This window comes from Dasypus novemcinctus, chromosome 3, assembly GCF_030445035.2.
Source record: "Dasypus novemcinctus isolate mDasNov1 chromosome 3, mDasNov1.1.hap2, whole genome shotgun sequence".
In the NCBI taxonomy this organism is placed as follows: Eukaryota; Metazoa; Chordata; class Mammalia; order Cingulata; family Dasypodidae; genus Dasypus; species Dasypus novemcinctus.
The window spans coordinates 178,672,712-178,684,737 of record NC_080675.1 but is presented as its reverse complement, the minus strand read 5'-3'; the positions used below and the strand labels follow the sequence as shown (position 1 = coordinate 178,684,737).

General features: G+C 46.1%; 1 protein-coding gene across 1 annotated transcript in view; it reads right to left on the bottom strand.

The window, feature by feature from the left end:
- OCA2 (OCA2 melanosomal transmembrane protein) overlaps positions 1 to 12,026 on the bottom strand; it is a 370,679-nt gene that overhangs the window by 270,093 nt on the left and 88,560 nt on the right. The window contains exon 15 of the mRNA XM_058290617.1: positions 6,839 to 6,971. Coding sequence (XP_058146600.1) covers positions 6,839 to 6,971 — 133 coding nt within the window. The remainder of the gene's footprint in view (positions 1 to 6,838; positions 6,972 to 12,026) is intronic.

Here is a 12,026-nt window from a genome sequence, read left to right as displayed (position 1 = left end):
CTCAGGGCCCCTTACCACCACCTGACCAAAGCTCCTGGGGCCATCCCTGCTCCCCCAGCCCTGCTCCCAGGAGCTGTCTGCCCAGAGCAGGGTGCTCTCAGTGCTCGGACCCTCCCCCCACTGCCCCTGCCCCTCGCCCTCCCTCCTCCCTGCCTCCCCGCCTCGCTCTCCCTCTCTCTCCCCCTCTTCCCCTATTTTCCTTTCTCTCCCTCTATCCCTGTCTCTCTCCCAAACTTTCCTCCTCTCCCTCCTTCACCCTCTCGCTCTCCCCGTCTCACACTCCCCCTCCCTCTTCTTCCCTCTGGAACCCTCTCCCCTTGCTCTCCCTTCCCCTTCTCTCTCCCTACTTCCCCCTACTTCCCCTTCCCTCCCCCCACCTCCCCATACCCTCCCCCTCTCTACCCTCCTTCCTGACTCTCCATCCCCCTCCCTCCCTCTATTCTCTCTCTCCTTCCCCCACCCCCCTTCCTTGCCCCCCTCTCTCCCACCTGCCCCTCACTCTCGCACTCTTTGTCTCTCTCTCTCTCCACCCCCATCTCTTTCCACGAGAAGCTTACGGCTGGGTCTTGGGTCCACAATACTCCTGCCCCGGGACGCCCTGGCTGGGTCCCCTGGTCCACAGCTTCAGCGCTTGGCCTTGGAGGCACCAGCAGGTGCAAGCTCTCCTCTGCCCACCCAGGGCTGGAGACGAGGAAGTGGGGGGGGGGGGCTTGGAGGAAGCCCCTGGGCGCTCAGGCACCTTCCCCCGTGAGGCCATCCTGACGGTCCCTCCAGGCGCCCCCCAGGCTTTGGGATCTGCATTCCTCCACCCGGCCGGGGGGGCCCTCGAGAGCACGGGCAGCCCCGACCCTCCGCGGCCTCCTCGCTGCCTCCTGTGCCAAGAGCAACGTCTCCTGCCGTTCCACACCCCAGTTCACGTGCCCCAACTTTATCTTAGCACAGGGCTCTCCTGGAGAGAACCCCCGGGCTGGCCCGCACTCCGCATAGGGGACAATGGCCCGGGATGCTCCGATGGCGGCACCTGCGGAAAGGCAGGTGGGCAGGTGCAGCAGGTGTGGCAGGTGAGGCAGGTGCAGCGGGCGCGGGGCCACTGGGAGTGCAGGCTTGAGGAGCAAAACCTAAAATCCAGAAACCAGGGCACTCAGGCGCCCTAGTGCCCCACCAGTATTTGTCCTTTGGAAAACTAAACCTATTACATTAACTTATTTCATTGATATCAGTTCATTTCCTCTTAAGTATACTATTGATTACAAAACAGTCTGGAAAGGTTAAGTCATCTACGTGGTACTAGAATAAAAATAGTCTAAAAACCCATGGACCTGCACAACACAGTGAACCCTAAGTTAAACCATGGACTAGAGTTAATAGGACAATTATTAAAATGTGCTTTTATAGACTATAACAAATGTTCCTCAGCAATGCAAGGCATGAACAGGGTGGTATATGGGAATTCTGTGTTTTATACATGATTGTCCTGGAAATCCACAACTTCTCTAACAAAAAGTGAATCATTCCTAAAATTGTAAATGGACTTTGCAAGTGAAGCTCTCCATAAGTTAGTGTCTCAAAAAAATTAATTGTAACAAGGTTTTATAAATGTAAAAAAATTCTCTAATAAATCAAATTTTTAAAAGACAAAGAGAGAGAGGCATGAATACACATGGAAAACTTGGAAAAGAATGGCAGAGAAGCTGATTTACCTCTGGAGCTTGGGGCTAGAGGAAGACTTACTTTTATTGTCTAATCATATATTCATTTGAGCTTTTTTCACTTTACTATGTGCCTGTGTTATTGTCATAGTAATTTTTTAAATATTCCTCAAATTACAGCAAGAAATAATATACTAGTTGATTGTAAAACATTCTGGGCACTGCTAACTGGCCAATGATAAAAGTGGATCAAAGTATCTTATTGCCAGAAATATCTAATAATTATAAAAACATTAAATTTTCCTTCAAAGAAGAAAGCACTGGCCTCACTTGCAATCCTCTGCTTCACTGCAAAGCGGCAAAAGGGCAGGAGGATGCAGGGCCTTCTTTCTTTTCGAGAAAGGCATTGTTCCTCTCTGTAGCCCACCAGGGATGAATAGACAACGTAACTGCCTCCCAAATGGATTGGACAATGCCAACCGGCCAGTCCTGTCCCCACAGGAAGCTTCCAGGGCACTGCCAGCAGGACTGTCCCAATCTAGCCCAGAGAAGGAGCTCTGCTCCCAGCCTTCTCCCCACACCGTGCTCGGCCTCCACAGCTCGGCCATGGGGTGGCCAACCTGGACCCCCAAACCCCCTGCGATCAGCTGGAGAACAGCCCTCGTAAGTCCACATTACCTTAGCTCAGGATGAGGCAACCGGAACACCCAGGGATTTATTATTCCTTGATCTCATCTAAAGTACTGTTTTCAAAACTACAAGGGTATTTTAATTTTTTATGTACTCGGTCATTAAATACTGCCTAAAATAGCAGTTTCTTCTTATCCCATTTTTCTTGTAGAAGTGACTAAAATTTCCCAAGAACAAATTGTTTTAGGTATAGGAATGTGTGTGTGTGTGTGTGTGTGTGTGTCTAGAGAAGATATGTAAGACAATGTTTTCCAAACTGGAACAAAAACAGTGAGATTCTGAATCATATGAGAGTCATCACCCAATGAGTGGTTGTGCTGGCAAGAACACACTTTGCCAGTGAGTCACGCTGAAAGGAAATTTGATTATCTTATTAAAAATAAAAAAAGACCAAAATCCTGCAAAACACAAGAACAGAGGAATAGCATAGGCTGAAGGATATAACAAAAAAAATCTATGAGCTCAAAAGTGAGCAGACTCACAGAGCTGGAGTCTGGAAGACTTATTTACAGGAGACAAGAAGGGAGAAAAAGGTTGTGAGCCAATGCATATGGGCAAAACCTATGACAAGTTGGAAGTGTGTAGTTGTGCACTGGATGGGCACGACAGTGGTGCAGTGATAATATTGGGTTGGGTGGTGCTGGTTTGTGGGGGGAGGTGAGTTGGACCATCTATGGAACTGGGGAAAGGGTTGGGGGAGGGACCAAGTGAACACTGAGGATTTGCAGGTATGTGGTTGAAACTACAACGTTGAAATTCTTCTTTCAGCCAATAAGACAGGGGAAGGTTACTGAGTTAGGGTGTCTAATATGGAGGGAATTTGGGGGAGGGCAGGAAGGTTACTGAGTTAGGGTGTCTAATATGGAGGGAATTTGGGGGAGGGCACACCTGGAGAAGAGTGTGTGAGAATTCATCTTGTCACAGAGTGTTGTATCACTGTGTAGAGACCCTCACAGTGAGGGGGAAGGTGTTGACTCCCATCCTGGGGACTCCTGCTGTGTTCTCACATAGAGGGCTGGGGGTCTTTTGAGAGTATAGGCAGTGCCTAATAGGGGAGGACAGGCCAGTATGTCAAGACCTCAATCTTGCAGCAAGTAACTATGAATCTTGTTCTTCAAGAAGTGAAACTTGGGAAGCGGACTTGGCCCAGTTGTTAGGGCGTCCATCTACCACATGGGAGGTCCACGGTTCAAACCCTGGGCCTCCTTGACCCATGTGGAGCTGGCCCATGCTCAGTGCTGATTCGTGCAAGGAGTGCCCTGCCACGCAGGGGTGTCCCCGCGTAGGGGAGCCCCACACGCAAGGAGTGTGCCCCATAAGGAGAGCCACCCAGCGCGAAAGGAAATGCAGCCTGCCCAGGAATGGCGCCGCACACACGGAGAGCTGACACAACAAGATGACGCAACAAAAAGAAACACAGATTCCCATGCCGCTGACAACAACAGAAGCAGACAAAGAATACAACACAGCAAATAGACACAGAGAACAGACAACTGGGGCAGGGTGGGGGGGAGGAAGGGGAGAGAAATAAATAAATAAATCTTTAAAAAAAAAAAAAGAAGTGAAGCTTGGTGGTTGCCGTGGGTTCTGAGGGGAGGAGGGGAGAGGAATAGAATAGATGGAACATGGGGCATTTGGGGGGTGTTGGAATTGTTCTTCATGACCTTGCAGTGAAGGATATAGGCCATGTTAAATTCCATCAAATTTTATAAAAATGTATGGCCCAAAATGTAAACCACAATGTAAACCCTTGGCATGGTTAGTAGCAGTCTTTCAATAGCCATACATCTATTATAACAAATGTACCATCTACATGTAAAATGTTATTAACAGGGCAAAGGGGGAAAAGGGGAGATGCTGTGTATATGAGAATCCCCTATATTCTGTATCTGACTTTTCTGTAACCTAAAGCTTCTTTGAAGACAAAATGAAACCAATAAGACACTGGGGAAATAAACAGAAGAAAATGTTACTGTACATACAAGAAAACAGACCTTACAGTGATGAAAGACATAATGTAAAAAAATTATTTTAATTTTATATGTTTATTATTCTAAAACAAATTTAATTTATTTGTTATTTTTAAAACTATCATTATTATTTCATTTTCTTATTCATTGTATTTGGTTATTTTGTTGGCTTCATTTTTGAAGAAGCTTTGGATCATTGAAGGGTTACAATTGTGGCAGGGGAGGATCATTGGTGTGGGGTGTCAGTGATGGGGGATACACAGGAGGAAGCTCACCTGGGTATATATATTTATAAGGCATATGAATGTTTTCAAGTGTTCATGGGGCATTATCATGGTGGGTAGAAATTCACACAATAACCAAAAGAATATCAAATTCCCATCCTGGGGAGCTCTGCCACATTTCTAATGGGATAGTAAGAATTCCCCAAGTACAGGGGCAGTGACTAGTGAAGGAGGATGGACCATTGACAGGCCCTTGATATTGATGACTGTATTTATGAGCCTTTACTTTTGAAATTGAAACTTAATCTAGTATTATAGGGTACCTTAGAGATAACTCCTGAGAGCCTCCTTGTTGCTCAAATGTGGCCTCTCTCTAAGCCAAACTCAGCATATAAATATATTACCTTCTTCACAGTGTGGGACATGACTCCCAGGGATGAGCCTCCCTGGCACTGAGGGATTACTACCAAGCACCAACTTGCAATGCAACTGCAAAAAGACCTTGATCAAAAGGGGGAAAGGGTGAAAACAAATGAGCTTATATGGCTAAGAGACTTCAAAGTGAATCAGGAGGTCATTCCAGAGGTTACACTTATGCACATCTCAGCAGGATCTCATTGATTACCACAGTAATATTGATTCAAATAATGGAGACATCCAGATACTATAGGCAGGGTCAACATTTCAGGAGTTTGGTGCCCTGCCAGTTAATCTTACTTGGGAATTTATGCCCCGCCCCCAGTGTGACCAAGTTGGACTCAGTTGTGGTTTCCCTACACATGGCTCTTCTGCCACTTCTATTTGAACCTATAGTTATTGCTAGAGTTGATAGGTGTATATCCAAGAGACTTAAATCTTTGGGCTGTCCATTTGTCCACTGGGCCCTGAATCTCAACTGAATTGCAGCACCTACTATCCAATTCATTGGACTCACTCAGGACAACTAATAAGGAGATGATGATGGACAACAACCATCCCAAAGAACAGAGAGAGTCTGTAATGGCAAGCAAGATAGTCCCATCCATCTGCTCCATGGGAGCTAAGCTCTCTCTCAATTAGAGGTGGAGTGGGGATGACCATTCCAGAATCCTCAGGACTGGGAAATGAACAATGGGCTAGATTTGACTTACTGGTATTTTAGTATAGACTTATTGTGATTTTAGCAAAGGATGAACTTTTATCATTGATGTGGAGGAAATGTCCATTGGAGGTTCTAAGGGGAGGGCGAGGGAAAAACAGGTATAATGGGGACATTTTCAGGATGTGGAAATTGTCCTGAATGACATTGCAATAACAGATACAAGCCATGATATACCTTGTCATAACTTACAAAATTCTAGAGGGGAGATTGTAAACTACAATGGAAACTAAAATCCACACTTAGTGGCAATGCTCTAAAATATGTTCATCAATTGTAACAGATGTACCACACTAATGAAGGATGTTGTTAATGTGGGAAAATGTGGAGCGGTTGGGAGTGGGGCATATGGGAATCCCCTACATTTTTTTGTGTAATATTTATATAATCTAAGCATCCTTTTTTTAAAAAGTAAATTTTAAAAAATTATCTACAAGCTCTGCAAACTCCATGTTCTTCTGAGATGCCAATCAACCCTGTCATCTGAGGTCACACAGAAAGGAAACGCATCACCATCCACTGATCCCCAGTCAGTCCACATATGGCCTGTTGCCTGGCAACTGCACGGTGGTGCATTCTGAGCCCTCTGAGGAGAAGCTGGCTGGTTCTCAAGGGACCTGTGTCTCTAACCTAATCCTTATCAGTGATGTTCCCAATAGACCAGCTACTAAAAATTTTAAGTGAGAAAAATGCAAAGCAATCAGCTGGCAACACACCCACTTCCTGCCAGTTGGTGCCTCACCAATGCACTTTTGATTGCACCTCTATCCTGGATTATGACACCATTTTGTAATCCCATTTAATAGTCAATCTACTACATAATATGAGAACAGTCAGTCTGCGTGGAAAATTATGTTATTATTGTGTGTCTGTGCTTCACAATGCCATAGCATTTGAACCACATGTGAGGCCATGCCTTCCCACCTGTCACCCAATCTCACTTTACAGGAAATGAAAGTGGCAGGGCTTGTGACTGTAAACACCATACAATCAGACAGTCGCCCATACTGAGTGTGTAGCACCCCAACAGGCACCTGATGTTCTAAATGGGACAGCACCTCCCACCTCTTTGTGAGAACTTCCCCTGGGGGAGGGAGGGCTAGAAATATACGTATATATTTAACAGTAGTGAAACCCGAGGGTATATGAGGAGGTCCTGCCACTCACCAACAATCTCACTGGGCTCCTTGTTATAAAGCCTTCTGTTCCAAAAAAGGAGTCTGAGGAATGGACAGGAGACCAGGAGAACGAGGCAAATCCCGACGAACATGTGTGCTGTGAATCCTGCAAAATCCAGGCCCTGGAAATGGAAAAGGCTGGTTGAGATGGTTGAGCAGGGGAGCGCCAGGCAATGGGCTGTGGTGAGGTGGGCACTCAGGGCCAGGCGCGTGCAGCCCCAGCTGAGTCGGCACCAGGGGGAAGCCCTGGGGCTGTGTGCTCTTCACCACACTTGTGACCTGTTTAGGACTTCTTTTTCTCTCTCACGCTAGAACATTAATTCTTACATGCATGGCAGGCAACCTCAGCAGGGAATAAACTAAAACAAGCCCGTCCATCTAATTCCAGCCTTGGTTTGGAACTCACTGGTTCTCCAGACCTACGGGAGGGAAACAGGAAATCACAGGACATTGTTAGCCTATTTAAAGGTGAGTCGCTTTTGTTTTAGGCATTTCCTTTAGTTCCCTGCCATGGATTTTGAAATGGCATCCTCACAAACGGAAGCCACCCAATGTCCTGACACTAGGACATCTGGGTCCCCAGGCAGGAGCAGCCTCTCCATCTCCTGGCACTTCCTCTGCCTGGCTTGGGCAATTTTGCTGTGGTCACGGTTGCTGAGGAGGTCTTCTTTGTTGGGTAAAATCCCCCATTGGGTTACTCGGTCACGGAACAAATCAGCAGTGCCACTGGTTAGGTCTTGTTCTTTCATTTATTTCATGATCTGACACCTGCAGCACAAATGTGGCTTGGACTCGGGCTTGATGAAGCTGGCCATCTGGTGAGAACTCTGGACTCTTGGTACCAAAAAGGGGGAGTGAAGACCCAGCAACCAAGCACAGCATGTAGCTATGAGTGACCAGAACACCAGCAGGCCCTGCTCTGTGCTGGAGGGCAATGGGAGGTACTTACACTGGGGGGACAGCAGGCCCCACAGGGACAATAGTGAGGACACCATGAGACTTGCCCCAAGTGGGAGGTCAAGAAGAACAGCTTCTGAAGGTCTTGGTGGAAGGAGCTATTTGAGCTATGGACATGGTTGTTTATTGAAATTGATTTACCTATCTCCCTTGCTTCTAGGAAACACCCAAAACACGTATACCATTGCTAAAGATACAGGACAATGAGAACCCATTACCAATAAAGTCGCCAGGGCTTAGGGCTTGCCAGTGGACTATCATCTGAACTTTTCAACTTCCTGGTTATCTACATGTCAAATGGCTGTTCTTGAAGATAGCGTCATATACAACCGAGGGAGCTACAGGAACCATCCACACAGAGATGGCAGGGGATCTGATAGAAGGGTTTGGAATATGTTTTGAGAGGTTGCATAAGAATTCACTTCTTTTCCAATAGTTCTTCACTGAGGGTGGTGCTGTGGCTTTGTGTTTCTCTATAGAACTCATACACCAACTTTCTGGGTAAAAAAGTTCCACAATACTTTCCGGGGGCCATGAGATGGTTTAATATCTTCTAAAATCAGAAGGAAAAAAAATGAATGTTTACGTCAAATAAAATCGTTTAAAATATAGTATTCTCTTTACCCCAATGCCACCATGAAATGTAGTTGTTATTTTTGGAGGACACACATGTCACACATGTCAGGGTACAGGTCTGCTTCTTCCCTCCCCCTCCCATTCACCTGAGTGTCCTGAATAATCCTGGGTCCCTTGGGTACATGAGAACTATAAAATTTTGTGCCATTAGCAAAGATGGGGCAAATCAAGAAAGAATGATGAGTAAATTCAAGGAGAAAAAAAGGGTATGGGAGTCCTAGGGGCATCTCTACTACAAGAGGGCACAGCACAGAATGTAAGCATTGGTGGCTACCAGTGTTGTAATAGGTAGATTTATCAATAAGAGCAACGCAGAACAGAAAATTCCAGACTGGCGACTTGAAGAAACAATACAAACAGCTGCCATGCCCAGGGGGTGGAAGTGTTTTCCACTGAGCCTATCTGGTGTGTCTGGGCCTTCCATGCCTCTGTAACTCCCTAGAGCCCTGCTCTCCTCAACCGTTTTCCTATCAAAGCCACCCCATTCCTCCTACAGCAGCCCCGCACGCTACTCAGGCCCTCTCTTCTTGCAAGGTGGATGTTCTTTCTTGACCCTCTATCTTCACAGTCTTTGTTTTTCCCTCCGCACAGTTATTTTCTTCTTAATTTTGTACACTGTCCTCATTCAATGGGGTAAGTGGTCAAATGTCGAGGTGCAAAACAACCAAAACTGGATCACTGGGATCAGAATAGAGCACTGGGAGCCTTACAAGCTACACATTGATGGAGAGATCCGGCCTGGGACTCCCGCCACCAATCAAGGCCTTGGCTGGTTCTGGGACTTGAGAAGATTCAGATGAGCCACAGGGGTTGGTTCAAGCCAAATTCCTCGTCTGAATTCTTCAGAGTGAAAAATTCACGGAAATTGTGAAGTGCTTCATTTCATCTATTGTATGTTTTAGTAAAATAGCAAAGGTCTAATTTGAGAGTAGAATCATGCCTGGACTCCAAGAAAGGAAAGATCCCCAGTGCCCCAGGAGCAGGTGACGCCAATGCCGATGCAGCCACTGGACCTTCTCAGCTCAGGAATCCAGAGGCCACATGGGGGGAGCTGTTCCCATGACATGTAGATCCGAGGGAGGAAAGAGCCTGCCTTAGTTTCCTAAAACAACCGAAATTTATCACCTCACAGTTCTGGACGTAGACGTTCTAAACCAAGGTGTCGGCAGCGCCACGCTCTCCCCAAGGTCTGGCGGGAAGATCCTGCCGCCTGCCTTCCTGGCAATCCTTGGCGCTCCTTGGCCTGTGGCATAACAGTCTCTGCCTCGCTCGCCACCCGGCTTTCTCCCTCCCTCTCTCCGTTTCTGATTGTCCCCTTCTTAGAAGGAACAAGTCCTACTGGGGTAAGAGCCCACCCTAACCCAGTTTGGCCTCATCTTATCTGTAACATCTTCAAAGAGCCTGTTTCCAAACGAGGTCACATTCTCAGGACCAGGGTCAGGACGTGATCATGTCTTTGGGGGGGACACAATTCAACCCGTAAGATTCTATGGTGGAGAAACGGGGGTGGGTGTTCCAACACATGGGAAACAGAGCACTTGATGGATGAGCTCTGTCTCAACGCATGACCCAAGAGGGGAAAGGAGCCAAAAAGCAGAGCCCTGAAGCCCACTGCTCCTGAAGAGGACTGTGAAAGAGAAAGCCCTGCGAAGGAAGGATGTCTAGGCACACACCACACATGGGGATGGCAGGGAAAAGTCATTCTTTGAACCATGAGATGCTTCCCAGAAGAACATGGGAACAGGGTTCAAAAGAGGCCTTTCAGGTACCGCAGAAAAGAGAGTGGGTCAAAAGAGAGTTGAGAAGTCGTGCTCGCTACTGAATATCCCTAGAATGGGCATAAATGAGCAAATAGGGAAACATATCCCACCACCTGCTGGGAGCTGAAGGGACGGGAGGCTGCTGCACGTGGCACCCTGCAGCCTGCAGAGCCATGGTTCCCAGGCGGGGTGAGGTGGGGAACAGGGGCTTGCAGACGTGGATGGAGGGCCTGCCATCCAATGCTGGAAATTCCAACAAGAGTGTCATCCCAGGAGACTGGAGGAGAATGGGAAGGGGATGATAAGAGTAAGCAGAGAGAACTTTCCTCGCACATTCCTCTAATTCTGTCCTAGTCCTCAGAGAATGCTGATAATTTGCCAGGTGTGATTTTTTCTTTTTTTTTTTTACCATTCCAAAGTCTGATTTGTTTATTACTCATCTGAATTACATATTAAGTATTCATTTTCTTTGTGCATATTTTAAATTTTAATTTCAAAGTTAAACTTCGGTTTTTTTTAATCTATTTTCTTCCTATTTCAGCTGATTGATGAACAATTTGTGATGCAAATGTATGACCGCTCAGTCACTGGCAATGACATTTTATACTACGGAAGGCACCTTCCCTGGGAACTCAGTTGTGTCTCCATACAGCTAAGTATTGCTTTATCTCCAAACTACTACTAAATGAATTAAAAGAGCTTTTGATTATCCCCAGAAGGCCATTCATTAGATTTCTTCTCTGTGAGAAACTTCTTAATCCAGAAATTCAGGGATGGTCCCTGAGGGGAAAACAAGGAAGCCGTAAGGCCATGACCCACCACTCTCACAAGGAGGGGCTGTGGGAACGGCCCAGCAGAGCTTCCTTCCCTTGGCTCAGGACCCCGGGCCCCCGGCTGCCTTGGGGCACAGCCCACTGTCTAGAGAATCCAGGCCTAGGACTCTAAAGGCAGGCTGAAATGGCAGAATTAATTCCATTTGTATCCCAGAAAGACAGGGTTTTCTATTAATATTAATGAGCTATTAGCCCCGGGCAGCTGAGCTGTTAGGGCATTGGGTAATATTTTGTCATAAAAAGAACAAAGAGAAAAAAAGAAAAACTGACAGAAATCAGAAGCCAACCTAACGAAATGCAGTAGGCCACACCCTTACTCCACTTTTATGCTATTTCTATACCTCTTCTATTAAATCCTAGAAAATGTAAAGTTTTTTATTTTGTTCATGGCTATGGTTCACTTTGAGTTTATTTTTGGATACAGTGGGAGGTATGGATTGAGGGTCATTTTTCCTGTAAGTGAATATCAAATTGCTCCAAAAGCGTGTGTTGAAAAGACTGACCTTTCTCCACGTACTGGGCTTGCGCCTTTGTCAAAGCTCAGCTACGCAGGTGTGCGTGGGTCTGCTCCTGGCTCCCTCTTTTGTTCCATTTGTGTATTTGTCTATCTTGACTCCAGTGCCTCACTGCCTTAATTACTGTGGTTTTACAAGTTGTCCTGAAGTTCAGTAGGATTAACCCTTCCATTTTATTCTTCACGTTCAAAGTTATTTAGGTCATTTTGGATACTGTGAATTTCCATACAAATTTTAGATACAGAGTTGTTGATTCCTACCAAAAAAAAGTTCTTCAGTGGTTTTAATGAGGATTGTGTTGCTCTCTAAATCAGTTTGGGGAGAACTGAGATCCTAACAATATTGAGTCTTGTGGCCCATAAACAAAGCATCTCTGCCTCCATTCACTCAAATCTTCTGAAATTACTTTAAGTATTTTGTAGTTTTTAGTGTAAAGAACTTGCATATTTTCATCGTATTTATCCAAAAGTATTTTA